This window comes from Nyctibius grandis, chromosome 2 (genome assembly GCF_013368605.1).
Source record: "Nyctibius grandis isolate bNycGra1 chromosome 2, bNycGra1.pri, whole genome shotgun sequence".
NCBI lineage: Eukaryota > Metazoa > Chordata > Aves > Nyctibiiformes > Nyctibiidae > Nyctibius > Nyctibius grandis.
In genome coordinates this window covers 227,886-255,341 of record NC_090659.1, presented here as the reverse complement: position 1 = coordinate 255,341, position 27,456 = coordinate 227,886, and the positions used below count along the sequence as shown (strand labels likewise).

Sequence of the window (27,456 nt, the reverse complement as noted above, 5' to 3'; positions counted from 1 at the left end):
CCTCCTGCCAGGAGCAAACGCGCTGGGGCAGGGGCAGACAAGGAGAAGCCCCGCTGCCCTCCTGCCCCGGGTTACAAGGGCAGCGCCAGGTGGTTAACGGGGAAGCGAGGCGGAAACCGAACGCCCCCGCCCGCCTCTCCCCGCCGCGGGGAGCCGCCCTGTCAGCGCTCCCTCTGTCACGGGCTCGGCGCCGCCCTCCTCGCGGCCACGTTATCCAGCCGTTACCCGAGGCCCGACCTTCGGCTCTGCGCACGCAGAGAGAAGCAGAACAGCGCGACCGCAGAGCCCAAGGCCAAGGCGCCCCGACCGACACCGGAGAAGCAACCCCCGAGCGTCGCTGAAGCCGCTCCCGCGGGCAGTTTCGGTTCCCCCGGGAGGGGGGGAGGCAGCAGGGCCACCTCCCCGCCCGCAGCGCCGCGCAGGCCGCCCGGGCCCGCGGCCCCCCCCCGCGCTGCCGGGCACCGCGAGGGCGGGGCGCCAAGGGCCCAACCGCCGCCGGGGGGCAGCGCGCGCGTCACCGCCCCCGCGCCAGCGGCCGCAGCCAATCAGCGGCGGGAGGGCGCCCCCGCCTCCCCCGCGCGCCCCGCCCCGCCCCTCCCCGCCCCTGCGCGGCACCGCCCGCCTGCTGCGGCGACCGGCTCCGGAGGCGGCCGCGCTGCCCGCCGCCGCTCCGCCATGTGGCTGCTGGCCGCTTGGGCGCTGCTCAGTGCCGTGGGCGCCGGTGAGTTCTCGAGACAGCGTCCGTCCGCCTCCAGCGGCTCCTGGTGCAGGCGGCCCCGGGGGGCACGGTGGGGTGTGCGGGCAGCGCCGCCTCCCCTGGCCCCGGGGGGAAAGGGAGGGGCGGGTGTCGCCGTGGCGGCGGGGGGCGGCGGGGTGGGGACGTGAGGCGGCCGGTCGGCCCCGCGGGGCGAGCGCAGCGGCACCGGCCCGCCCAGCCGCCGCGGTTGCGGGGCGGAGGCTCGCGTCGCCGCTGCCCGGAGCCTGCGGCCGTCGTTGGTAGCCGCCGAGCCGCGGCGGTGGCGGAAGGCGTGTGCGGGGCTGCGGCCCGCCGCCGCTGCGGGGGTGGGTTCCTCCGGCCCTGCGCCTCGCCGCTCCCCCCCGTCCCCCCCCCCCGCGCTCTGCTGCGTGCGGGAGCTGCGGGGGAGCGGAGGGGCGCCGCGACGTTGGGGCGGCTTGTCTCGGTGTTCCTTGCTGAGGAGATACCGGTGGTCAAACCGATGGCCTGCCGCACGGTTGCCAGGGCTGAGGGCGTTTCTTCATCTCCAAAAAAGTTTGCGTGTCGCTGACGTGTAAGTGACATTTTGCAATCCGACTTCTTATTTTTCCGCGCCTGGTGAAGAACCTCGGTGGGGGGGGGGGGGGAGGGGTAACAAAATGACACCACTGAGGTGCAGAGGCTGGGTCGTTCTTCTGTCAGGCAGCACGTTAAATCTGCACGTGTAAAGCTGGTGTCTAAATTCGCATGTGGGTTCCTGAGTTAGCGGTGGGCCGGCCTGAACGCTGAGGTCCCGGCGTGGTTTGTAGTCGGTGAGAAATGCAGGTGTCCATCGGATGCGACTACCCAGCTGAGGCGGCTTTGACACGACGGGCAGCATTCCCAGGGTTGCACTGCACGTGGTGTTTGAAACAACCTTCCTCTGGCAGCTCCACAACTGCGTACTCTTCCGAAGCAGGCCCCCAAACTGCCTTGTGTAGGGCTCTGAACTTGTCACCTTTGTGTGACACCTCTAAGCTGATGATCCATGGAGAAGTTTGAGGCTAGGAGTCCACCTGGTAGTCCTGCAGGGTTTGGGAGCCTGGTGACTTCCTCGTACCACGAGAACGTTCGGAGTTGGTGGTGGGAATACCACGTGTGGTAAGCAGTGAGGTTCCCTTCAGTGAGGTGGCACCACACAACCCCTTTTACTAAAGCAGAGGACAAAACCCACAGATATTTGTCTGTGTGAAGCTCCTGCTGGTGCCTGTCTGCAGCCTTCCCCGGCGCTCTGCTGGTGGAGCAGCTCACATGAGCACTTCGTTGGTTTCAGCCAAAATGTGCCAGCTCTCGTAGACTGCACGACAGGAGAATCAGTGATCTACAGGTCGCTGCCGTTCTGTGCAAATACTAGTGAGAAGATTGTGATCACTTGGGTTTAATTCCTTCAAGATGGTGGCTTTTTATTTGCTTTGGTGAATAATTGGAAGTATAGCTGCTTCCTTTAGTGGAAAGTCACCTTTCTCAGTGATGGAGCCCACGGAGAATAAATTCTTCCTACAAAGTGTAAGTGTGCTGGCTCTAAAGGAGGGGAAAAAAAAGAAAAACAAACCCCCAAACCCAACAATGCCACACTCAGAAACCTTTTATCGTGAGGTAGGGTTAAAATAAAACAGATGTGAGATCTATTTCAGGAAGAACCACTGAAGCACTACGGCTTTTAATTGCGTGCATTTATTTTTCATTAGTGCATCGTTTGGGGTTTGGGTGCAGTTTCCCTTTGTTCTGCTTCTGTTACGTTTGGTTTTTGATGTACAGTTTAAAAAATGCAACACAGTGAGTAAACCGGGGAATAATTCTTTCCTCATGGTTAAGTGCTGTCATGCATAATGCATATTTAGTCAGTTCATTATAAGCTTTTGATGTTCAGTAGTAACGCAGTGACTTGTGTGAGAATATTAAATCAGTGTTTGAAGGATCAGCGCTTTTTCAATGTGACCCCAGACTGCTGCTTTGAAAAAACTGAGCCGCTGCAAATAGTGACACAACTTTTATTGATTCCCACCCCAGCTGGGTTTTTTTGCTCCTTCCTTTCCCCTGATTGAATTTAGTCATCAAATATATATCACAATTCTGAGCTGGGTTAGACATGTGAATACCAGCAGTTCCTCTGAAGTCACTGGAGCTACTCCAGTTTGTAAGTCTGTGCTTACAGTATTAGGGGTTGTGGTCTTGGTACATGTCTTTTCCCATATTTGGCTTTATCAGGTGGATATAGTCAAGCATTTTGAATGATTAATGCCACTGGGACTTTGGGGAGCAATTACTATTAGGACAGCTATTAAATTAACTTACAATTTCATACAAACAAGGAAAAATATAGAAAATACAGGATTCAAAGCCTTCATATTTTGCAGTCAAGTTAGTTTAATTAACCTCTTTCTTCTGGTGTAAATTAAATACTGATGTTACAATCATTGGTATTCTCAAGAACTGATGAATGGGTCTTCATTTCAGATAAAATCTTGGCGTAGGAATTAGGTCTTTCTTGAAACAGTGTTCAGCCAGTCCTGCTGTTGTAGAACTGTGGTGCAGTGTGGGAGGGCAACGATAAAAAGCAGCAGTGATAACATCCCCGTGTGTGGTGGTGATTTGTCATTGCCTGCACTGAATGCTGTCGTTAGTAGCATTAATCACAACGATTTATAATGCAGGACATTTGTTGTTACACATCCTCCACTTTCAGTTCTGTTGTGTATACACTCAAATACTAAGTATGTAATCTTATTTAATATGTGGGATTGTGTGTGCACCTCCCTCATCGGAAAGGAAAAGAGAACGTGCAAGAGCTGATCTAAACCTGTGGGCGTTTGGCTCCACCTTCAGAGATCAGAAGGAACAGATGATGGATCTTTGTTGGCTGAGCCGCTCTCTCTGCCTCCTCTCAGAAGTGTACAAGCAGGATTGTTTTCCCCTGGTCCTTAACCAGCTGTAAAGGATGCTTGTGTGGAGCTGACGCCTGGTCCTCCGTTTTTAGACACATCAGCAGCAAAAATCTGAACACCAGTGGGACAGCCTGTGGTTGGTGTGACGTGTACCCTTTGCAGAAACCAGCCCTTAACGCAGCGTTGCTGCATGTGGCATTTTAGGGGAGGTGTCCAAGGAAGCGGCAGCCCAAAGTTTTATTGCTTTTTTTTTAATTTATGGTAGGCTGTGGTATCTGTGCATTAGATAGATGTGTGAATGGCTGTGTCTGTGCAGAGGGGCTGTGGCAGAATTATAATATCTTTTTCTTCTTCTGTTCCTCCACTAAAGCATGGTTCTCTTTTTGTGGTTTCATGAGTTTGTTTTGTTTTCCCAAGTCATGTGTTGTAATTCTTTTTTCTTTCTTCTCTTGTATATTCTGAAATAATTCTGAATGTGTCAATTTTCATTTTTCTTTATAGGTTCTGCCCAGTTGGTGTTTAACGAGACAAGAGTTGTTGAAAGAACTGACTGTAATAAAACTGTCATTTTACCTTGCTACGTGACTAATCTAAAGGAGAAAAATGTAAGTGCCATGTTTGTTACGTGGACAAAAAAAAGACAAAAAGTTTTTTCTTTTGATGGAGCGACACAGGAGTGTTCCAGAGGTGCACTGTTTCCATCAGCCAAGTTCGTATCTCTGGCGGATTTACCCAAGGGTGATGCCTCTCTAATGCTCAACGGTGCAGAAGCAAGTGTTGGAAATTACAGTTGTGAAGTAACAGAAAAAAGCAGAGAAGGAGAAACAACAGTTGAACTTAGACATCGCTCAGGTGAGTTTCCTGCCGTTGTTTTAGAATTTGTTGGGAGAGAAAAGAAGCAAAATCTTACGGTAAAGAGAAAAATCATGAATATGACAATCATGAATATGACTTCAAATTGAAAATGCAAAAACTGTAGCACCCAGGCCTTCTAACTTGAATGCTAATGTGAGTTATTTTGGATTAAGTTATAGGGGAGTGCTTCTGTGGGAAAGATCTGAACACATTTTTTCATTCTATAGTAATGTCCAAAGATCACTTGTCTAATATAGTAAAATCTATGCTTTCCCATATCGTTCAGATTGTATAGTTGGTGATATTTGAAGCATGTGCATGTTATTTCATCACATACCGAAACATATTCCTAGTGTCTTTGTGGTGCTGAGATGTATACATCCATCACTGTAACTGCAGAGATCTTTTCTTTAAAGAATCGCATCTTGCAGTTTTTAGTTATGCTGGAAAAATTACAGATGGAGCTAGTAGAAATTCTGTGTAAGAGCTCTGAAACTTGACCTGAAGGTTTGCAGTTTTCCAGTGAGGTTGAAAGTTCTGCTGCTAGATGGTAGCTTGTTACGGTTGTCTGGCATTAAATGTCATCTTCAGAAGATGATGTTAAACTAAAATAATGGTGACTAAGTGATGAATTTCTCATTTAGTGAGCCATTTTACCTTATCAAACACAGCCCATGTGCTCTGACACCTCGGCTGTTGACTGGTGGGGTCTGCTGTACATGTGCAGTCTGTCTGGTATTCTGCAGATGTGACAGTTTTGCTGAATGTATGTTGTATTTTTATATATTCTGCACAGGAGACTGGCTTCTTGCTTCTGGAAAGCTGCTCAGAAGCACTGAATACGTTACATATGTGTAGCACACAGAATCTTACCTGTGCACTGCAGAATTGTCCTAGGACTAGGACATTTTTGCTATTAGTTTTTGCATTTGTCATGAAGATATTTATGAAGCTCAGACAGATGTTGCTTGTGTCTTGCTGCAAGCACCTGTGTCTGATCTACACCATCGGGTCTAATTATTGAGTTAACCATAGACACTGCAAAACAGATGTGGTCCTGAAATGCACTGAGAGGGGCAAAGCCACTGAAAGAGTGAGGATGCTACAGAATCATTCAGTTTTTAGAATGCTGCAAAAACAGGGGAGGAGGTATGGGCAGTTTCCTTCCTCGGACTGTTTTTGCCATTGAGTGTTAAGCTCTAGAAGAGGAAACAAGGCTTGAGGATGTAATAGAATCAAGTCCCCTTTGCAAGTTTTATTGTTTTATTTTTTCTTTCTCTGTGTTTAGACTTTTGAAAGCAGTATAAAGACTACAAAGCAGGAAACTGATGTCACTTTTCTAATTTCATTTTCTAGTTGTCAGTTGCAGCGAGGAAGGTACCTCAACACCAAAGGAAAAATGTGGTTGGTGAAGAATTTATAGTTGCGAGGCCACATTAGGTTTGAGAGTATATGCTAGAAAATGTAAAACTTAGTCTTATATATGAGGGTTTAGCTGAAGGTAAAACAGTTGCTTGTTCTCTCTTTAAGGTCTTCTGCATAATCTTTTGCTGTTTGCTCCTCAGTGTTCTAGAGAGACACTTGAGATAATGAGCTAATAGAAGAAGGTGCAGCAAGTGAGTTTTGGACAGGGGTAGTGAATAATGTGAATCTTGTATCAGCCTTCACTCTGTCATTTCTGAGCAATGAATTCATGCTGTCCCTACTAATATTTCTCAATGGATGCTTTTACAAAGATAGTCTTACAAGGGCCATTTATTCTCCGTCTCACTTCACAGAATTCCTGGATTCACCTAGGAAGGGAGTAGCAGAGTGAGCAAGACTTACGTGCTAGTGCCCTTGTCTTTGGGCACACACGATCAGTTATCTTCACAGGAGAGTGACCCTAAAGTTTCCCCTTTCCCCTTTCCCCTTTCCCCTTTCCCCTTTCCCCTTTCCCCTTTCCCCTTTCCCCTTTCCCCTTTTCCCTTTCCCCTTTTCCCTTTCCCCTTTCCCCTTTCCCCTTTCCCCTTTCCCCTTTCCCCTTTCCCCTTTCCCCTTTCCCCTTTCCCCTTTCCCCTTTCCCCTTTCCCCTTTCCCCTTTCCCCTTTCCCCTTTCCCCTTTCCCCTTTCCCCTTTATGTTGTAACCACAGTATGTTCTGTGACCACTTGCAGGGGGAGGGGAGAGGGAAGAGGGGAATTTATGAATTTAACACTGTCCTCAGGGTATTTACTTGACATTGAATGTTGTGAGGTATTGCTACTTAATTCCATGTTTCTGGAGCTGCAGATAACAGCTTTTAAATGTGGAGAGTAAGTGAAAGAAGTGTGCATCTAGATGAACTTTGGAAGCAAGTGTGCAGGCAGAGGAACGGTGGCAAGTATAATGTAAGAAATGGAGACTTCGGATTCCCCTGAGTGAGTCCAAATGAAGTTACGAGCAGAGATGCAAGAATCCACTGCATTTTCTAGTTCAGTGGAGATACTTACAGAATTTTGTGTTGGAAGGTGGCTTACATGGCTTAACATCACCAGTGACTAAACAGCCTGAGGCATTCAAGATGCAGGGGAAGAAAGGCTGAACGGATGGTGGTCGGAAGACCTAAAGGAAAATGTGTGATTTCTAAAATTAAAGCAGTGTTTCCTTCTCACTTAGGTTTGCTTCCTTATCACACACCTGGATTTCTTCAGGAATTACAGCAGTTGGAGGCAGAATAGAATAGCTGGGGAAGCATCAATTTGGACTCTCTGTATCTTGCCCAGCTTCCCTGCTTAGCCTACAGGCACTATTTTTCTGATCTGCTGTGCTGTTTGTGCTTCCACAAGCTAACGAGCTAACTGCCAGACAATAGCATAAACATATCCTCTGCTGCAGTGGAGGTTAAGACCTCCGGTCTGGAAAATGTTAGGATAACTAGAAATATTGAAAAATGGGTTGTCACACACAAGATCAGAGTGAAAAATACATAGGTAGAAGTCATAGCTTTCTTAGCCTGTTTAACTCTTAATGCTAGCTGTTATATAGAGTATTGAGCAATCTAGATCATAACCTAAAAGGAGCAATGAATGTAAAAGCTAATAACCCCAGTTTTTGTTTTCTTCCTACCGTTTTTCTTTGTTTATTCTCTAGGATCATGGTTTGTTCTCGTGGAAAGGGCTGTCATCATAGCGCTGCTGTTCTTAGCTATTATTTTGTCAGCGGCTCAGTTAAGTGTTATTGGTAAGTATTGACTCTGTAATTCTTTGCAATTATTGATTTGTCCTAAAATCCCTTGCTTGCATAAAGGCATCTGTGTAAGGTGAAAGGTGGTGCTCACATGGAAAAGAAGGCTGGTAGAATTGATCCAGATCATACACAGAGGGGTGGTACGTCGGGTATGTCAAACAGCTTGGTGTTTGGTTTGCTCTGGAATCCTCTCGTGATCATCCACACAGTGCTGCTTGCATTCATTTCTGGACTTTCTTGTGACATGAATGAGCTGACACCACGAGAACGTTCCCTTGTATACAAATAGTTCCTAATCAGCACTATTACTTACAGGCTTGGTCAGTCTGAGCACACCAAGCTACACTCTTTTGTGCTTCATAGCCTTCCATTTCCTTCTCAGTGAGCCTTGCACTCTGTCAGGACACGCAACATACATTTTTGGCATCAAGCTGTGAGAACACTAGTCTGGCATAGTCTGTTCAGGACCTTTGAACTGAAAAAAACATGACCTCATCAAAAAGATGTGTGTTTTGGGGCTTCAGCGTGCCACGTGGTGCCCCGGTCATGCAGTGTGGATGGGGGTCTAGCCCCAAGCAGTGGCATCGGGGCCAGTCTGCTCTGCTTGCCTGGAGGCCAGGGGTTGCTTCCTGGGGTTCAGATCTTTAGCAGCTGTATGTCTTTGTGGACAAAGGTGTGACATGCAGCCTAAAGGGTCTGTGTTCAGAGCTAGCCTGCCACGGAGTGACGTTTCTGCTGTCAGTGCTGTTGCAAATTACGAGCTTTTTTGCATGTGTGTAATTTTTATGGGGTGTAATTGACAGTGCCTGCTGTCATTGGTTAGAACAAGGAAGCGTTTCCTCACTGGTGGTTCTTCATGATGTTATTGAATCATTAGAAACAGAAACGTTTCATTTTACGGTCATAAAATCAATGTTAGAGAAGGATGGTGCTCTCTTCTTAATGTAAAATTGTTCATTAGTCTTTAGCCCTGGCTGAGTTATAATTTAACACCAACATCAATGATTTTGTTAAATGTTTTTAGAAGCAATACATTCACTGCTGTCAGACATCCTTAGATGTTCTTTGTGCACTGGTGCCCCACATCTATGCAATGTAGGGTGTGCTTTATGTCCTAGTCTTCCAGATGGTTCCCTGTGGTGCAGTTTGTTACATCAGTCTTTGAGGTTTATTTTCAGCCTTTTTCAATGTGTAAACTTCTAAAAAATAAAAAAATTCTGCTTAGAGTCGAGTCCATAAGAAATGGAAAGAAATCACAGTCAGTGATTTATAGTAATCACATACATATTCAGCCATCTATATATAATTTCCTTTATTACCTTTTCATGAACCCCTGAAAGTGGTGTGTGACTCTTCTAAGGTCCACCCGCGGTCAGAGATTGAAAACTAATATATTTTTTAAAAAAATTATTTCCATAGTGTTAGATTCCTGATTTTCGTTACTCTTTGTAATGGTTTAGGAGTCTCTGACACGTTCAGGAATTGTCATTGCCATTCATAGCAGAACTTTAACATTTTTAGCATTTTGATAGGAAAAATTGTCCAGAAATAAGCATGGATACATCCATGGAGAAGCACTGTTATTTTACAGGAGTATGTTGAGCCTGCTTGGATTCTTTTGCATCTTCACACTTTATTGTGAGGTCTGTGACCTCCTGCCGCCCACTGTAGGAGAAGATCAGGTTCGAGACCATCTAAGGAACCTGAAGGTGCACAAGTCCATGGGACCTGATGAGGTGCACCCACAAGTCCTGAGGGAACTGGTGGATGAAGTTACTAAGCCGCTATCCATCATTTTTGAGAAGTCGTGGCAGACTGGTGAAGTTCCCACTGACTGGAAAAGGGGAAACATAACCCCCATCTTCAAGAAGGGGAAAAAGGAAGACCCAGGGAACTACAGGCCAGTCAGTCTCACCTCTGTGCCTGGCAAGATCATGGAGCAGATCCTCCTGGAAACTATACTGAGGCACACAGAAATCAAGGAGGTGATTGGTGACATCCAACATGGCTTTACTAAGGGCAAATCGTGCTTGACAAATTTGGTGGCCTTCTACAAAGGGGTTACAGCGTTGGTGGATAGGGGAAGAGCAACTGATGTCATCTACCTGGACTTGTGCAAAGCATTTGACACTGTCCTGCATGACTTCCTTGTCTCTAAATTGGAGAGACATGGACTTGACAGATGGACCACTCGGTGGATAAGGAATTGGCTGGAGGGTCGCACTCAAAGAGTTACGGCCAAAGGCTCGATGTCCAAGTGGACACCAGTGATGAGTGGCCTTCCTCAGGGGTCGGTATTGGGACCAGTCTTGTTCAACATCTTCAATGGCGACATGGACAGTGGCATTGATGCGCCCTCAGCAAGTTTGGGATGACACCAAGCTGTGTGGTGTGGTCGACACGCTGGAGGGAAGGGATGCCATCCAGAGGGACCCTGACAGGCTGGAGAGCTGGGCCTGTGTGAACTGCATGGAGTTCAACAAGGCCAAGTGCAAGGTCCTGCACGTGGGTCAGGGCAATCCCAAGCACAAACACAGGCTGGGCAGAGAATGGATTGAGAGCAGCCCTGAGGAGGAGGACTTGGGGGTGATGGTTGATGAGAAGCTCAACGTGAGCCAGCAATGTGCGCTTGCAGCCCAGAAAGCCAACAGGGTCCTGAGCTGCATCCCCAGCAGCGTGGCCAGCAGGGCGAGGGAGGGGATTCTGCCCCTCTGCTCTGCTCTCGTGAGACCCCTCCTGGAGTACTGTGTCCAGCTCTAGAACCTCCAACATAAGAAGGACATGGAGCTGTTGGAGCGAGTCCAGAGGAGGCCACGAAGATGCTCAGAGGGCTGGAGCCCCTCTGCTATGGAGACAGGCTGAGAGAGCTGGGGCTGTTCAGCCTGGAGAAGAGAAGGCTCCAGGGAGACCTCATAGCAGCCTTTCAGTACCTGACGGGGGCCTACAGGAAAGCGGGAGAGGGGCTTTTTACAAGGGCATGGAGTGATAGGACAAGGGGGAACGGTTTTAAACTGAAAGAGGGGAGATTAAAATGAGATATCAGGAAGAAATTCTTTGCTGTGAGGGTGGTGAGACCCTGGCCCAGGTTGCCCAGAGAAGCTGTGGCTGCCCCCTCCCTGGCAGTGTTCAAGGCCAGGTTGGATGGGGCTTGGAGCAACCTGGTCTGGTGGAAGGTGTCCCTGCCTGTGGCAGGGGGGTTGGAACTAGATGGTCTTTAAGGTCCCTTCCAACCCAAACTGTTTTTATGATTCTCTGTGGGGAAAAGTAATTGTGTTACCTCTAACTTAAAAAAAGGGGATGTACTGGCTGTTTGGTTTTGTTGTTTTGGTTTTGTTTGGTTTTTTTTGCTTACAGGATTTTAGGATTTAAGTATAGCTTATCCATTACTTATTTTTGCCTTTGTGTCTTGTTTTCCTTCTTTAGCATATTTATAATATGAAAAAAAAAATGTGAATTTCCAGTACAGAAATGCAGGAAGTTTTTACTGTGACTATGGCTCCAAATAAGTTTTTCATTTAAATGACAGATGAAATCTTGCTAATATATATATGTATAGTTCGTAGGAATTTGTTTCTTTGTTTAGGACAATAGTCCTAATCGTAAAATCTGTGTATTTTAGTGAGAAAATCTGTAGGTCTGATTGTTTCCCCCCCCCTTTTTATGTCTTTAAGCATTAAAATATGAAATTGTACCTCAGAAGAAAACAGGCATTATTGTCGCTGGTGTCATCATCGCAGTTGCTGCTGTCGTAGGCACTGTTCTTTTTGCCCAAGGTAAGTGTATTAAAATTGTCTTCCTAGCTTAAGGAACTAAGAGCACAAATTAATCTCTTCCATGCAGTAGTGTGGAAGTTGGTACCACCTCTTAATAGCCATCTACTAATTTTAAAATGAAAAAAAAAATACAGAATACAACAGAAACAGCATTGTGGTTGTCAGGCCCTCAGATGATCATCGGGAGATGCAGACTCCAAATTTATTTCTGTTTTCTGTCCTGCTACCTTGGGTGAATATTAAGGACTAGGGAGTGACTTCTGGTGCTTCAGTGGGATTTTTTCTGGACCCTAAAAACTTGATGTTAAGGCAAGTGATGAGTCCTGCACCTTGGGAGGAATAACCCCATGGACCGGTACAGGTTGGGGGCTGATCTACTGGAGAGCAGCTCTGCAGGGAAGGACCTGGGGGTTCTGGTGGACAACAAGTTCACCACGAGCCAGCAGTGTGCCCTTGTGGCCAGGAAGGCCAATGGTGTCCTGGGGTGCATTAGGAAGAGTGTGGCCAACAGGTCAAGGGAGGTTCTCCTGCCCCTCTACATGGCCCTGGTGAGGCCACACCTGGAGTACTGTGTCCAGTTCTGGGCCCCCCAGTTCAAGAAAGACAAGGAATTACTGGAGAGGATTTCTGTTTTACTAATTTCCCTACAAATGCTTGCAGATGGCTATACTGCACAGAATCAAGCTGGTCTTGGCCTCATCGTAGTCCCTGCTGTGATTTTGGTACCACTGCAATACTTCATGTTTGGAATTGGTGAGTATTTATTTATTCACTAGCTCAAGAATATACTGATAGAAAAACTGAGCTCCCACCCCCAGTCTACATACTATTTTCATTCTTACAAATAGGTCCTGGATTCCTGACCTTCCTAGTATATCAAAAAAAAAATGTTTAACCTATGTTTGTTTGGCTACGTTGCTTCAGGGAAGAAGTATAAGTTACCTGCTTGAAAAATGAGATTCAGGGCAGGACATTGCATGATTCCTGCTCTTCCTTCCTGGGTCCTCAGAATGTGTTTCTTTTTTTCTCCTTGTCATTTATTTATAATTTTATTTGTATATACATAGTTTTTATATATGTGTGTGTACATACAAGAGCCCTGAGTGACTTGCAGTGACGTGTGAGTTTTGTTATCACACAGGCTGGCTGAGCTTGGAATTTAGGAAAATCTGATTTCTGTGTGAATGATCTGCCTTTTGCCTCTCTGTAGTTAAACCTCAAAAATTGCATTTTTGTTTCTGTCTTTCCCAGTTTTCGACAGTCTACCACAAGCAACATTTGCTCTGATAGGTTTGCAAATTCTTGGTTATATAGTCGCTGTGGTTGGCTTTGCGCTGTGTGTCTCAGGTAAGCAGTTTATCTTCTGTAAAGGTGTCTTTTTACTTTGGTCTGTACCTGGTTTTGTTTATTTGTAACACTAAAATGCTGTGAAAATGGCTTCACTACACTGTTAGCAAGTAACTTCTGTAAATGTCCTTTAGGACATCAGTATGCTCTCTGTTAATGCTCTTTTGCCTGATGAAGAATAGCCCAAAGGCGCTTTATACCCCTGATTTATTGTTCCACAGAGACATTCTTAATTTTAATAGTTTATTTGGTCGGGGATTTAAGAAAAACTATTTCTCCTTGAAGTGGTTTCTAAAGGTTTGTCTAATCTGGGTGAAATGGATAGACATTTCAGAGGAGTTGTGGTTTGATTTTTATGCTTATTGTTTAGTAGTTACAGAAGTATTTGTAAGGGGCACCTGAGTGTTGTCAAGTGTAATAGTAAAATAAAATAATGGGAGGTTTCTGGTGAAGCATTAATCGTCTAGAGTAATACAGAAGTTTTCCAGGGTGACCCTGATGTGTCAGTGCACAGGAAAAGGAAGATGCAGAAGTAGCTCTTGGATGGCTTTGAAAGAGAAAAACAGATGTGATTAATTTATCAGGCTTATTTATTTTAGGATTCAGTTATATCTGAAAAGTTTGTACTTTTACTTATGTCAGATGATATAGTTTCTTTTGTCATGTTTTTAACAGCCTGTCCTCCGTTACATGGGTCTGTGGTGATTGCTGGCTTAGCTATTCTGGCTATTGCAAATTTCCTTAGTCTGGTTTACATGTTTATTATGGGTAAGTAACACCTAATATTCTGCATTATTTTTCTTTTAGCACTTAAATATTCAGAAGAGCAATTTTCTCTGTTCTACTTTTCAGAGGTAGATGTAGCTTATTTGAACATAAGGTGTGATTTCACAATTACATAGTTTAAAAAATTAGTGAAAAATTGTCTGTATTTCATAGAGACTGGGGGGAATCTTGAGTAAAGAAATTTACAGCTTATCATAATAAACTGTCCTGAGATTAACACGGCCAGGTTTCTTAAGGCAGAGTGTTTCCACTGTAGGACAGATGTTAGTATTTAAGCTCTGCATTTACACAGTTGCCTAGCTGGAGCTTAGAACTTTGGACTACTTGTATACACGACTTTGATGCTGTGTGCTAATGGCCTGCATAAATACTGCGTTTGTATTTTGATTATGCTGGCTGACATGGGGGTGGATTTCAGCACACCAAAATAAGCACAAAGAATAGTGTGTAGTGTAATCCATTTTTAGAGCTGAATGCACGAGTGAGACAATTGACTGTATGTGGTAAGATCATTCAGTTCCTCCACAGAGGAGTGCTTAGAGCCTTTAAGAATTTGCAGATATCATATTAAGTAGTTTTGGGTAGGGGAAGCTTCAATTTTGTGTGTCGCTGCTCTCTCTCTCAGGTTTTATCAGTAGGTATTTTATTGATCATGACATTTATTCATCTGCCTGGTCACTTTTTTGTAATTATTTCAGGTTCCAGAATGAAAGATCATCCTCGTCCAGGGGTAAGCTTAAAATTAATAAATTTGGGGTGACTAGATGGCTCAGGGGATTGTAGTGAGATACTGAACCTTTCTTCACTAGTTCGAATTCAGACCAGGTTGGTAGCAAGCAAAAGTTCTGGCTGTGTAACAGATGTCTAATGTTGAGTGAGTTGGTGGTCTTCATTGTCCCCATTGAGTGTGTCTATGGTGCTGTGATTGCCACCCGTACCTGGCAGCTGCTCCTGCTGTTGTGCCCAAGTGGAGTTTCAAGGGCTGTCACGAAAAGGTGGTGGATGTGGAGGGAAGTTTGGTGTTCTTTTACAATGCACTCTTCCATGTGAATTTATAAAGACCTTTTGCTCACCTCACTGAAAATGCTTTTTCATTAAGGTGAATGCAGAATACCGTTGAATTTTTTATCTAGGTGGCTTATAACAAAGACTTAGGTGGGTTTTCCTATGTTTTTTTAACGTTCTCTTGAATTCCCAGCTCTACGGGTGCTATAGCCTTGATCTTTTTTTCTTATTTTCCTATAACGCCCCTTAATTTGATGAGACCATCTGAAGGCAGAGCGTCTGTCTTTAGGTCACACAGAACACATGGAAAAGCACTTCTTTTTTTTTTTTAAAGAAGGTTTTTCACTCAGTTTTTTTGAATCCTAGAGTAACCATTCCTAAACCAGTAATTTTCATAGACTTACGTAGTGCTTTCTAGTGGTTCATGGATGTGAACTGCCTGATTTCTGGAGTTCTGCAGAAGCAAGTAAAGAGGCACAACTGTAAAATACCAGTAAAATTCCTTTGTAGTGGGGGAGCATAGCAAATACTAAATCATCCCATTTCTTGGCTGGCAGCCATCATTTGAGACACATTCCCAGGTCTCCCCTTCAGTCTGCAGCCTGTTGGAGAAAGATGGTTGTTAACAGTGGGGCAGGAGAGAGGACCATGGTTAGGACACCAAAGATTTTTAATTCCTTTTTTTCCTTTGCTTTTTCTCATCCACTTTCATTTTAAGGAATAGTATTTCAGAGGATGTGTCTCCTACTAATGGAAGGAATGTAAGTGCATGGAGTTTAAAACAAAATTAGAAAAAGGAGGTTCACCAAGTTCATTCTATGATAAAAACGAGCTGAGAAGTGTATTAGATACGCTTCTTTCAAACACAGTCTTGCCTTTAGCACACTCATGTTTACTTGTAGAATGGAAGCAAACAGGGCAAGAGGAGGGTTTTTTTAAACTTAGCTTTTTGTTGTAAGCAAGCTTTGAAATAGCTTTAGGACATCCTTTGTGGAACTCCGTTCTCTTCATGAGCTGTTCTCTTCACAAGTGGTTTTATACTGCAGCAAGGATCTGACAAATAAAGAAATAGCCACAGTTATGTCGTAGTGAACACCGTGGTACTCTCTGGGTTGGAGACAGGAATGAAATCAAAACAATTTTTAAACCTTAGGGGTCATCTCAGCCACTCAAAGTGTGGTTTTTGCAGCTGCAGTGTCAGATACAGAGGAATTCGGGTGACGATGGTTTGTGCCCATGAACTTAGGGGAGTTACGGAAAGACCTAGTAGGAAATTAAGTGTGTTAATTGTTTCCATCGAGGGGTGTCCAGCATATATTGCTGTACTTTGGGGCAGTAAATAGGCGTGAAAAAAAAAATACACGTTGATTCTGTGTAATCTAAGGACTACAGAAAACTTAATGTTGGTGAAGTGCTTAGTGTTGACACTGGGGCGTACTCACAAACGATGCTTGATGTTTCCTTGAGCCTGAGGGAGAGAAGGTGCATCTTTTGAAATCTTAATTACTGATTTTTTCCTAACGTTTCTGTAGACTGCGTGTGTTGTTTCTCGTGACTGTCTACCAGGCTAAATGCACAACTGTGGTGTATTTCCTTTTGAGGAGATTACATTTGATTGCTTGGCTACTATTTTTTTTTTAAGTCATGCTGCTTTATTACTAATTATTGATCAAATCACAGAAATAATCAGGTTTTAGAGCTTAAAAGCAGTATCTGCATGCCTTTTGCTGCCACCTAGAGGTATTCCATCCGAGGAAAAATTTACAGTGGGGGGAAAAATAATCTGGAGAATGCAGTTATTGATTTAATTTTTTTCAGAACTCTAGTAATTAATTTTATTAACATTCAGCTTCCTTCATTTTTGTAGAATCACTACTTACTGTATATGTCAATTAGAGTAATTTAACTGTGGCGAGCCAAAAGTAAACATGAAGGCTTTTTATACATATATATATTTTTAAATGTTTTGCAGAAAGCTGTAGAAGAACCACTAAATGGTAGGTGATATTCAAGGTTTATCTTCTAATTAAGGGATTAATTGTGGAAAAAGGTCAAAAAATAATCATAGTTCTCAATACAACAGCACTGAGGTGGCAGACTGGTATGTCAATTTATGTGTCTCTGAGTCAGTAAGAGGTTGATCTCTCGATGAAATTATGCCTGCAGCTCCAGACCCCTTGTTCTGTGCCACTGAGCTTGCTAGCCAGTGGCATTGTTTGACTGGTTTAGGACAAATCTAATATCTCAGGATATTATATCCACCCTCTTCGCCATGCAAAAAGTCCAACTTTTAAGAGGAAAAGAGGGACAGGTCTTGAAAGTTGATGTTAGTTCTTCTTCATGAGCATTTATTTTGGTGGAATACTTGTGATTACAGCAAAATCTATTCTAGTCACTGTTTTCTTTGGGTTGAGGAAATGACCATGATGTTGGGAAACTGATAGCGCTTAAGATGGGCAAAATTCATGGTGACCAAAGGATGACTCAAATTCTCTATTTATTTATTTTCTGCTATTCTGTTCACTAATTAGCATGCTGAGTAGTAGCAAATTCTAACCTGAATTTTAGAATTAATCTGAATATTAATTGTGAAGCATTTCTTGCTGTTTGGCTTATTACTAATCCATTTGCTTGGCTTTTAAAGATGCAAAAGGAGTGATGTTAGAATGATGGTAAGTCCAAATATATCTCCAGGTTTTTATTATAATTAACATGTATTTGGGGATTTTGATGCTTAGAGTTACCCAGTGCTAATGTGGTGAAACTTGGAGGACAAGTTTCAGTGCAGGTGCTGTTCCTATTCAAATTATATTTCATTGAAAAGACAGAATACATATTTTCTGTATCATACATGTTGGAAGAATGTGTATTTCTAAACAGTGAGGAGGATGAGTCAAGAGAGAACTATTGTGTAGTATGTTTCTGATCAAAGGTGGAAAGTCAAATAGTTTGTACGCTTCCTTTATGCTTATATAGTATTTAAGATGCATGGACTGTTTCCTTGGTGGTGAGTTGTTGTGTTTGTTTTTTGAGGTGTTTTTTTTGTTGTTAATATGACTAAGCCTTCTCTACATATTTAATTGGTGATCTCCTGTGGAAGTTCACAGGAGAGTGGTTTAAAAGTAGACTTTCTCTCCCACTCCCCCTGCTTTAGGTGTTACTGAAATTCTCTGGGTTTTGTTACTTGTTTGTATTCCAGTCAGATTTCACTCAATTTATTATTTTCAGGGTCAGATAGTGGTGTTTAAAAACTAGCAGAACTGAAACACATATTAATAAAATTTAAGAGCTGCTTAAATAACTTCCTTCCAAATACCATGTGTTGCTGGGTTTGTGTTACTTACGACTGCTACGTGATTCATCCAAATGTGCCACAGGATTATTTTCTAAACTGACAGGAATACAAGCAAAGGACAACTGCACTGGTGTCTCCTAAATGCATTGATAAAATGTATACCAGTTAGTATAATCTGAAGTAGGAGGAGTGGAAGGTCGGTCCTGCTTCAGAAGTGTCTATTGCTTGTTCTTCAAGGCAGTGGTTTGAGGTCAGGAAACAGGTATTTGCCAGTCTGTGGCATTCAGAGCTGACCAGAAGGGTGATAAGGGTGGGATCGATGCAGTCACCACATATTGCTGAAGAACAGGTAGAGTTTTGTTGGGAGATCCAATTTTTAAATAAGTTGACTGTTTCTTCTTGGGTCTCATTTAGGCTTATAAAAACCTGCCTCCTCTTCTGGTGCTGAGGTGGAGCTTCCACAAGCACAGAAATTGCTAATTATCCGTTTCATTTTGACTTATAGGGTAGGGTTAGAAGTCTGTCTGCTTTTTCTGCCCTGAAAGATGGCTCCTAAGAAGAACAGAAGGTTTTACAGGTAGAAGGCAAGGGCTCTGACACGTAAGCTGGAGGCAGGAACCTTTTGAGCTCTACCTTAAGTTTCTGCCTTAACCTTCCCTTGAAAGTTCACACACACACACTGGAGGGGGGGATGAGTCGGATCCTGAAGGACACCAGCTTACAAAGTGGTATGTGGAAGTAAACCAGCTGTAGGAGTAAAGACAGGACAGGTCAGACAGCCCAGTCTGGGAGCTGCTGCAGCTCATTCCAGTTCATGAGTCGGAGCGCCAAGACAGTGTCCCCTTTTCTGTTGTGGAGAGGCTGAAACATCACTTGCTGTTAGTTCCACTCTTCTCCACTGCTTTCAAAGTTTGAAATAAAAAGAAGTCACGTTTTTAAGCTGTGACTTGGGTAGGCAGCACAAAATGTTGCTGCTCTTCCCCAATCAATCTTTTCTTTTTTTCTTTTTCTTTTAATTCCCAGAACTGCAGAGTTATGTGATGTGTGAAAAGTACACCGTTGTTGATACACCGTGGCCTTGAAGATGCACTACTCAAAGAGAAGAAATTCAGGAAACTAGTTGTTCTGCATGTGTGGCAAAAGTGCTTTTGATATAAATGATGTAATTTTATAGTCACAGCAGCTGTAGCAAGGAACCTCGTGTGTTTGCCCACATGTGATCTTTATTTTCTTTTGTTATGGTATATATGGTACGGTTGAGGGTGAGAAGATGAAGAGCGCTGTTTGCCCACCACAGGGTCTCCCTGCAGTAATTCTTAGTGGTATTATTTTCAAAAACTATCATTAGTCACTGCTTTGATAATGGGCCTGCTCAGCCCGAAGATTGCAATACCATTTAGGCTGTTTTCTTTATTTCTGTCCATGGGCGAGGTGTGGCCATATGTCTGTGATACAAGCAGGAAGCAGAGACTGTAGAAATACTTCTGACATTCAGCAGAACTTTTTAAAAAAATAAATAAAATGTTTATACACAAAGTTACGTAAGTACAAAGTTTCTCCCAGGTCTCCTTAAGTTATTAACAGAGTTTTCCTAATTCCGCGACACAGTGGCATTCCTCTCCACGGGCAGTAGCCATGTATGCTCTGGTGGCCAATATTCTAGTCCAGAGAGAGAGCTCTCCGTGCCTCTTCCGTGTTCTTTCATGAGAAACTGCTCAGCTGCTGGAGCCTAATTCAGCACTGGAATTAAGGAGCACAGCAGCTAGTAATTTTCATGCTGAATGTGGTTCTTGCGTGTGTTCATGTTGTGCAGTGTGTGGTGTTGGAAGCAATCGCAGGCTTTCTTAACTCAGTGAATTTGTAAAACTCATCGATGCTTCATAAAAAATAGGAGTTGTCCTATTTAATGTATTTTTGACAGAGTTTTAAAATCTGTTTTCTTGAATGGAAAAAGGAGCTATTTCATTTCTGACCCAGATTTGTGACGTTGCTGTTACATCACAAATGCAGAAAATAGAAAATCAGAGGAGCCGATGAGAAGCGAGGAGGCTCAGTTTCTGTATATACGTAAGTGGTGCAGGTAAAAATAAATTTTCTAGGACTTGGACATTCCATGAGATTTTACCACATTTTACAACTGTTTTGAGAGTTGTTCCAAGATTCTCTTGGACTTTGTGTATACTTTGTAGAAATCTTCACGCTGTCTCCTGTTTGTACTAAGGTAATACATTTCAAAGGCAGACATGGTTTTTCTCCTTCTAACAATTCAAAACTTTGTTTGGAAAGCTGTTGCCAAACAGTAATGTAATAAAACCCATGTTTTTAAAGATTTTGAGTAATTTGGCAAGTCTCAGAGTTGGATGTTAGAAACTAAGGTTCATACCCAAGTTGTGGTGCGTGTTGCAGATACTCAGGTCTCTGTGTGTTGAGCTCCAAGTCTTGATGCAGACACCTTGCATCAAGAATTCAACAAAATAAAAGGGAGGTTTCTGATTTTACAATATTTATTCTCATAAACAGTCCTCTTGCGAGGGCTGCAGGACCGAACCACTGAGAGTAACCCGTGTTCCAGCCCTCACTGGAATCAGTGGAACTGGCCACAGTGGAGAGGGTTATTCATGTGAGAAAACATTTAAGTAGTACATATGGTTTACTCTTACTTTCATACCTTCAAGTTTGTCAGTGGTTGTATTCATGTAAGATTTCAGCTCTTGGATATGAATCTTTTGATGCAGGTTTTTCCACAGTCACAGCAATCTCTACCTAAAGAGAGGAGATTACTCTCCAATTAACAGTTCAGTGTAAGCATTCACCTGATGAAGGACCATGCAGAGCTCCCTATTTATGGCTAGTGATTCCCTCTGGCACGTTGGAAGTTAAGCAGTTGAGGAATAGAACACAAACCAGCTGGAATTCTCTTGGGGTATTCTGCCTTATAAAAACCCTTATATATTGCTTTACGTAAAGCAAACTGCAGCAGAACCTGTTTGTGTCACGGTGGGATGAGGCTGAGAAGTTACCAGGCGTTGCTGAAACGGGAGGAGTTTGGTGGCCGTGGACAGGCTGCAGCACCAATTGCCCCAGAAATGGGAGAAACCCACTGTCCTGTTGTGTTGAGGGCTCTGCTCTGGGTTTCTTGTGAGTACAAATTTAAAAGCGAGAGTTTAAGAAGTCATTGATACACCGAGCCCTTTTCCACCAGTTATTTAAAACCAAAGTTGTTCATAAGTGTATGCCTCCATTTGTGTGTGTATGTATGTGTGTGTATATGAATATAGACATTTTAAGCATCTATAGATCTATAGTCTTTACCCAAGAAAATGTTTTTATTTATGAAACAATTTTGTAAATACTGTGCTAATATACTTAAAAAATAAAGTAATTTTAAGTTGTTTTTGTGAAAGATTTTCTTGTTGCTATCACATTGAAATCACAGAATCACAGAATCAACCAGGTTGGAAGAGCCCTCTGGGATCATCGAGTCCAACCATTGCCCTGACACCACCATGGCAACTAGACCATGGCACTAAGTGCCATGTCCAGGCTTGTCTTAAACCCCTCCAGAGATGGTGACTCCACCACCTCCCTGGGCAGCCCCTTCCAATGGCTAATGACCATTTCTGAGAAGAAATTCTTCCTGATGTCCAACCTGAACCTCCCCTGGCGAAGCTTGAGGCTGTGTCCTCTTGTCCTATTGCCAGTTGCCCGGGAGAAGAGGCCGACTCCCACTTCACTACAACCTCCCAAACTCCTGTAACTGCTTCCATAAATTCATAGTCATAGCTCTTCTCCCTGCCTTTTTACACCCTCTCTCCCCTCAGATTACTTACTGGGTGTACAAGGATGTTCTCAGTGTCACTTAGGCTGCTGCAGATGGTTTTGGTTGGGAGATTGTTGTGGGCTTATCCACGGCCACATGCTTTGAGGTGCTCCAGTATGACCTTATGCACAGCCACTGGTGCTTCAAGGTGTGCCTGCTGCAGCGTGGAGTCATCCACAGCCACAGATGCTTTGAGATGTACCTTCTCCAGCGTGAACTTACCCTTGGGCTGTACCTGCTGTGGCACGGACATAACCACGGCCACAGACGCTTGGGGGTGACCTGCTGGGGCGTGGAGTCATCCTTCGACTCGAGTTCCACTGGACAGCCTGCAGGACTCACAAAAAGAGAAGCAAAACACCCTTTTTCCCTGGGAATACCTCTGAAAACGTGTGTGTTCTGTGCCCAAAGGCACACAGCCATCCTCCTGTGAGGAGGAAGATGGCCAGCATCACATCTTAATGACCAGTCCGTGCGTTTTGGAGAGCGGAGCCTATCTTGCCTCCAGAGGCTGTTTGTCTTTGAGGATAATGCTCTTCAAACTGGCAGGAATTCTCTTATGCAGGGGGTTATATCTGCTAAAAGAGAGCAACTGGGGAAACATGTCATGATTATTCATAAAGGCCAATTAAAAAAATGTTTGTAGTGGCTTAATTCTCCCTTAGTGAGTGTGGTTGTTGGATCCATGCTTTGTTTTGATTCAGATGGTATCTGCAGCGGGGTGAATCACTTGAACTGAAGCCCTGAGCTCTTGAAATACCAACTTTTCTTTAGGGAAGCAGAAAAATAGAGCTGGAATTTAAATTCAGCTGATTTAAATGAGCAGTTTAAAAATACCTGCTTAAAAATTCTGGTGTGTTTTAACCTCTCAACTTAACTAAAGCAAGATAAACCAGCTTTTGATCAGACTTTCAACAAATATACAGGTCCTTAGGCTGCTTTGAAACCTCATGACATTGCCAAACGTAGGCTTTAGGGTTGGGAGGTGGGATGGGAAGGTTAGCAGAAGGAAACATCTGCCTGCCTTGAAGCGTGTCTTTTGGTCTTTACACAAGACAAAAATGATGTTGAAGGCTCATTAGGTCCTGCTTTGGCCTAACCAAGCACAACCCAGGTCAGACTGAGGACCACAACAGCCTTTGGCACCACAGCTGGCTTTCCCAGCCTACCACGGGCCATGGTCTGGGAAAAACCTTAAGCTTCGCTCCCTTGGTGCTGGAATGCTGGTGGCATTTTCTTGCTGGTGTGCCACTGACAAATTAAAAAATAATTAATGTTACTAACAGACTTTTTCCCATACCCAGTACTGCAACACACCGCAGTAAGTCCCATTCACTCACCCGAGAGCTGCAGTGCCACTATTAGGGTACAACAGGTAGAAAGCAAACTTGACAGCCCAACCAGATCTTTTAAGGGCCAAACCCACGTTTTCCCCCCGAGGAGAGCTTCTACCTACAACAAACCATTTATAGTTTTCCTTTGCCATCATGGAGAAGTGGAAGGAACTTCTCTGGCAGGGTCCAGGGCATTGGCCAGGCTCCTCACTGTCGGGGCCAGGGGCTTGCAGACGGGGAGGCACGAGCTGGCATCACCCCACCACCAGCAGCAGACGTGGTCTTGGATTCCCCAACTTCTGGCACGAGCCCAAGGAGGGATGTCCACGCAGTTGTGTGGTGCTGGCTCACTTGTCAGCCGTCCTGTAAAGGCTTGGGCAAGGGAAAAGCATCTGTGCCACCACCCCAGCTGTAGCTACGCCCCGTGAGTTGTAAAAATTACAAGCAGTTAGGTGAAACTGGTAAAATAAAAGTGTGTCATCTGCAGATGTAAATTGTATTTTATTTGAGTCAAAGCCTACCTAATATTGCAACAGCTACACTATGTTTGGTAAGCCACAAGGAAGGTACACAGATATTTTTAAGGTTTCCAGCAGAGTGTGGACACTGTGGAATAACACAAGCTTTTATAAGCATCGAGTCTCAGAAGGAGAGGGCAGAGCAACAGGTATTTGCAGAGGTAGCCGGTGGAAAGGTAGAAGCACATGCTTGGGGCTGGCTGGTAGCCAAAAATGACAAAAAGGGAAGAATTTGGTGAGTTTGCAAGGGTAGAAAATGGGAATTAAAGCATAAAAGCTACAGCAAAAATAGCCATATCCTATAATTTCCCCAAAGTAAAGGGAAAACCAATGATGGCACAGAAGTGACCAAAACCAAGCAGCTGAAGGTGTTTATAGGAATCCCCATGCCCTGGGAGTTTGTAAGTGGTGTAACTCCATCCTGAAACATAACGGGTAACAAACCAGTTTCTGACATGTCCCACATGCCACCCTTGCACACATGGACCACCAAGCTGGTGCTAAACCTCTTTTATCTTTTAAATGGGACCTGTGAGTGCTCTTTTTCCCCTCCATTTTTCCTAGATAGGCTCATCACCACGGTGTGTCATTTTTTTTCTAAATGGCAAACCGTGGTTGCTTTTCAGCTAGCTCGTAGCAGGGGGAGTATTTTATCTGAGTCACCAGAGCCATCTGTTTTAGATGCATATTTTAGTGAATGATCTCTCTTTTATAGCTAGACAATTTATTTATTCTCATGTTTAAACATCAATTATGTGAAGAAAAAGGCGGGGTGGCCTCTCATGGGCTCGCTTGCTCTCCCTCCGTGAGCCCCTGCTGGCATTAACCCATATGCCTCACGCGACTCCAACATCACCAAATATTAACATGGTCCATGGAAAGATTCTTAAAGCTGGGTTGGAATTATGGCTTAAAGTTTAAAAAGAAACATTTTTAGCCTCCTGTGCAAACAATTTCTCTTCAGTTCACTGCAACCGCTCAGGAGATAAGAACATCACACAGAAGTGGGGGTTCCTCAAAACGTTGACCCGTGCCTGCTTCTCGTGGCACTCGGACATCGTTCAAGGTCCACAACCAATGTTTCCTCGGTACGGTAAGATCCTTCCCTCCTTGGGAGGGCTTTGGGTGGCTTCAGCCTCAACTCCTTCCCTTGGTTTCTGCTGTCGGTGGCATTCCAGATCCCAGGCTCCCGGCAGCAGGTGAGGAAGCTGTGGCACACGGGGTTTCTGTGGGTGACGTCTTGTCACCCATAGCTGTGACCATGCCTGTCACATGTTTCAGACCAACAGTCTCTGGGATGTGGCATGCCGTGGTGGCCAGCCCAGTTACAGGCCTTTACAGTCTCGAGATATTGTTTAATAGGATGTTTTTAAAAAAAAAAATCCCCCTGGTGATGGTCAGTGGTGGTGTTACACACTGTGTATCCACCACCAGATTCTCACACAGCGCCAGAATTGCAAGTATTTGATCTGATAAAAATATTTTTTTTGCTTTCCACAGAAGCAGCATAAGAAAACCATAAAGCAGTGAGTTAGAAATAACACTGCAGCGCTTGAGACCCCGCACGTGCTAACGCCACACGGATGTGGAAGGAAAAGAGACCCTGAATGTGCAGCTGAGGACCCTGCAGCGATGTGGTGCTAGCGGAGGCACCACCACATTGATTGGTTTCACCCATCACACGATCACATCAATATTTTAACTTTATTATAATCATTGGTTAGCTTTACTGTCCAATATCCTTAATATTTAAATCAAGATGGGAAGGGTAAGGGGATTTCCAAGTAGCATTACTGGTGTTCATTGTATTTCACTAGCATCCATGACAGTCTCCTAACAAAACAAGAAGTCCAGTAACTCCATTGTAGTCAACTGGTGTCCATGATGGTCTCTAACAAAACAAGAAGTCCAGTAACTTACCTAGTGGGGTTTCTATGGTTACCTGTTAAAATCTAACAATCCTATAGCTAACTTCATAGATTCTAAAGCAGAACACAGCACTTCTTCTATTATTATACCTATTCTATTAAACTTATCTTCTTATGATTTTAAATTAAATTTCATTTAATTTCAAATATTTATAACATTGACATTTCAAGGGTTTTACATACAACTGGGTGTAGTCTGTCCATCGATCCCCACTCACATGGTCCCCAGCGCACGCACGGCTGGAAGCTGCCTGAAGGAGGATCCCATATGTCCCCCTTGGGGCTTGCTTGCGTTTGGGGCATGCCTGGTGCAGAGCTGCCAGGTTATTAAATGCCAGAAGAAAATTAATGCACGTGGACCACTGTCCCCCACACCGTGCAGCAGAGGGGAGTCACCACAGCAGCTGATCCAGCATCACACATCTCCTCCGAACCAGCACAGCCAGGAGGAGGTGAACTGAGCTGAAACACGACCGAGTGCACCAGTTTGATAGCAAATCTGGCACAACTTGGTGGTCGTATGGGGTCCCTTGGGTTTGGGTGGGATTAACCCGCCCATACTGGGTGTTTTGGGCCAGTTCCACTGTGCTTGCCTACAATAACCGGAGAATCGTTAGTGTGGACATCAGGCCAGGGCTGGTTTATGTTTCAGTTTTGTACTGAACAGATTTAATAGTGCCTTGTAGCGGCCTAACTCGAAACATAATCAGTGTAAACCATGTGGATGTAAGCGGCTCTGAAACCACAATGTGAGTGTACTCACCCACGTATGTACTACTGGAAAAGCACCAGTGCTTGCCTGGGTCTGCAGGAGACCAATAACCTAGGGACACACTGGGCCTTCAGAGAGTTGGAGGATCACTGGATTTGCTAAATAACAAAAATTAGTAGGCACTAAGACTCAGAGGCACTCTTGAAGTCAAACATTTTGGGGAGTGGGAGACGACTGCAGGGACAGAGCCAGGGCCTGGGGTGAACCTCTGCAATAAGATACACCTGTAAGCGGGTGGCACCTCAGTGCACAAGGCCTGGCGCCTTGGGCAAACTTGTTTTGGGCAGTTTTGAACTTTTTTCAGCTTGTGCTTTGCTGTAAGAGCAAATGGCCTGACCGTTGCCTAACTTGCTTTTAGGACGTTTGCAGAGCCCCCTGCCCCTCCTGCTTCTCAGAACTGCTGGAGACCCTGGGAGAAAACTCCTCTTCCCAGGCTGGTACAATTAGAGATTTCCCTGAGAATATTTGCTTTGGTTTCCCTTCCCAATTCTATCCGAATGAAGAAGAACTCCTGAAAGTTTCCTGGCAAATTTCCTTTCCCAAGTGCCCACGGTATTTTAAATCTCACGCTGTGCCATCAGAAGAAAAGCAGACTGGTTATCAACCACTTATAGCATAGAAAGCTCAAGAAAGGTTAAGGAGTGAGACATATTACTGAAAAAAAAATCCATTTTTATTTAGCTAGGGAGTAATTAAAAGCAGGAAAAGTGGAGCACTTTGGTTAAGTTTTTACATCTGTGAGCTGTGCTGCCACTTAGGATTCCTCTCTGTGCTTTGTAATAGCAGGCTTTTAATCAAAGACTCAGGTCCTTAAGACAAGCAATTAAGTTGCACCTCCCTGCAACACCCACCGGGAGGAACAGGGTTTGAGGGGTTTGCCTTGAGAGCCTGGGTGCCAGCGTTTCCACTCAGCAGCAGCCATTTCCATAAACATTAATAGACACAAAACGAGCTCCTGGTGCTGGTAGCGACCTTCCACCAGGGAGGAGAAACATGGTCAGTGCAAGTGTTTCACCACCAACTACTGCTGGTGGTTTTTGCTGCTCAAAGTGGGCCTGTCCATGGGTCAGAAATGAGCCCTGGGTGCAGGGACCCGGCTCGAGGGTCTCATCCAACATGGCCCCCGTGCAGCAGTGTGGAAAGCCACGAGCTGCAAGGATGCTCACGCAGCCGAGGGG

General features: G+C 44.5%; 1 protein-coding gene across 4 annotated transcripts; it reads left to right on the top strand.

The window, feature by feature from the left end:
- The first annotated feature begins 623 nt into the window (after nt 1-623).
- CD47 (CD47 molecule) lies at nt 624-21,309 on the top strand. 4 transcript variants are annotated; one of them, XM_068425595.1, is made up of 10 exons: nt 624-721; nt 4,141-4,491; nt 7,605-7,694; nt 11,372-11,473; nt 12,134-12,226; nt 12,725-12,820; nt 13,496-13,588; nt 14,305-14,336; nt 16,584-16,608; nt 18,930-21,309. In XM_068425595.1, exons 1-10 carry the CDS (start codon nt 676-678, stop codon nt 18,986-18,988), a joined length of 987 nt encoding a protein of 328 aa, XP_068281696.1. In that variant the 5' UTR covers nt 624-675; the 3' UTR covers nt 18,989-21,309. The 4 variants fall into 4 exon arrangements, with proteins under 4 accessions (XP_068281696.1, XP_068281697.1, XP_068281698.1 ...); XM_068425596.1 differs by lacking the exon at nt 18,930-21,309 and adding an exon at nt 18,412-18,919; XM_068425598.1 differs by lacking the exon at nt 624-721 and adding an exon at nt 1,198-1,289.
- Nucleotides 21,310-27,456: the final 6,147 nt, after the last annotated feature.

What these genes read in the sequence shown, in the direction of transcription:
- CD47 (XM_068425595.1), top strand. Translation starts at nt 676, where the DNA reads ATGTGGCTGCTGGCCGCTTGGGCGCTGCTCAGTGCCGTGGGCGCCG. An exon ending in ATACTTCATGTTTGGAATTG is followed by an intron (nt 12,227 to 12,724) that starts GTGAGTATTTAT and finishes TGTCTTTCCCAG; the next exon opens with TTTTCGACAGTCTACCACAA. An exon ending in GGTTTACATGTTTATTATGG is followed by an intron (nt 13,589 to 14,304) that starts GTAAGTAACACC and finishes TAATTATTTCAG; the next exon opens with GTTCCAGAATGAAAGATCAT.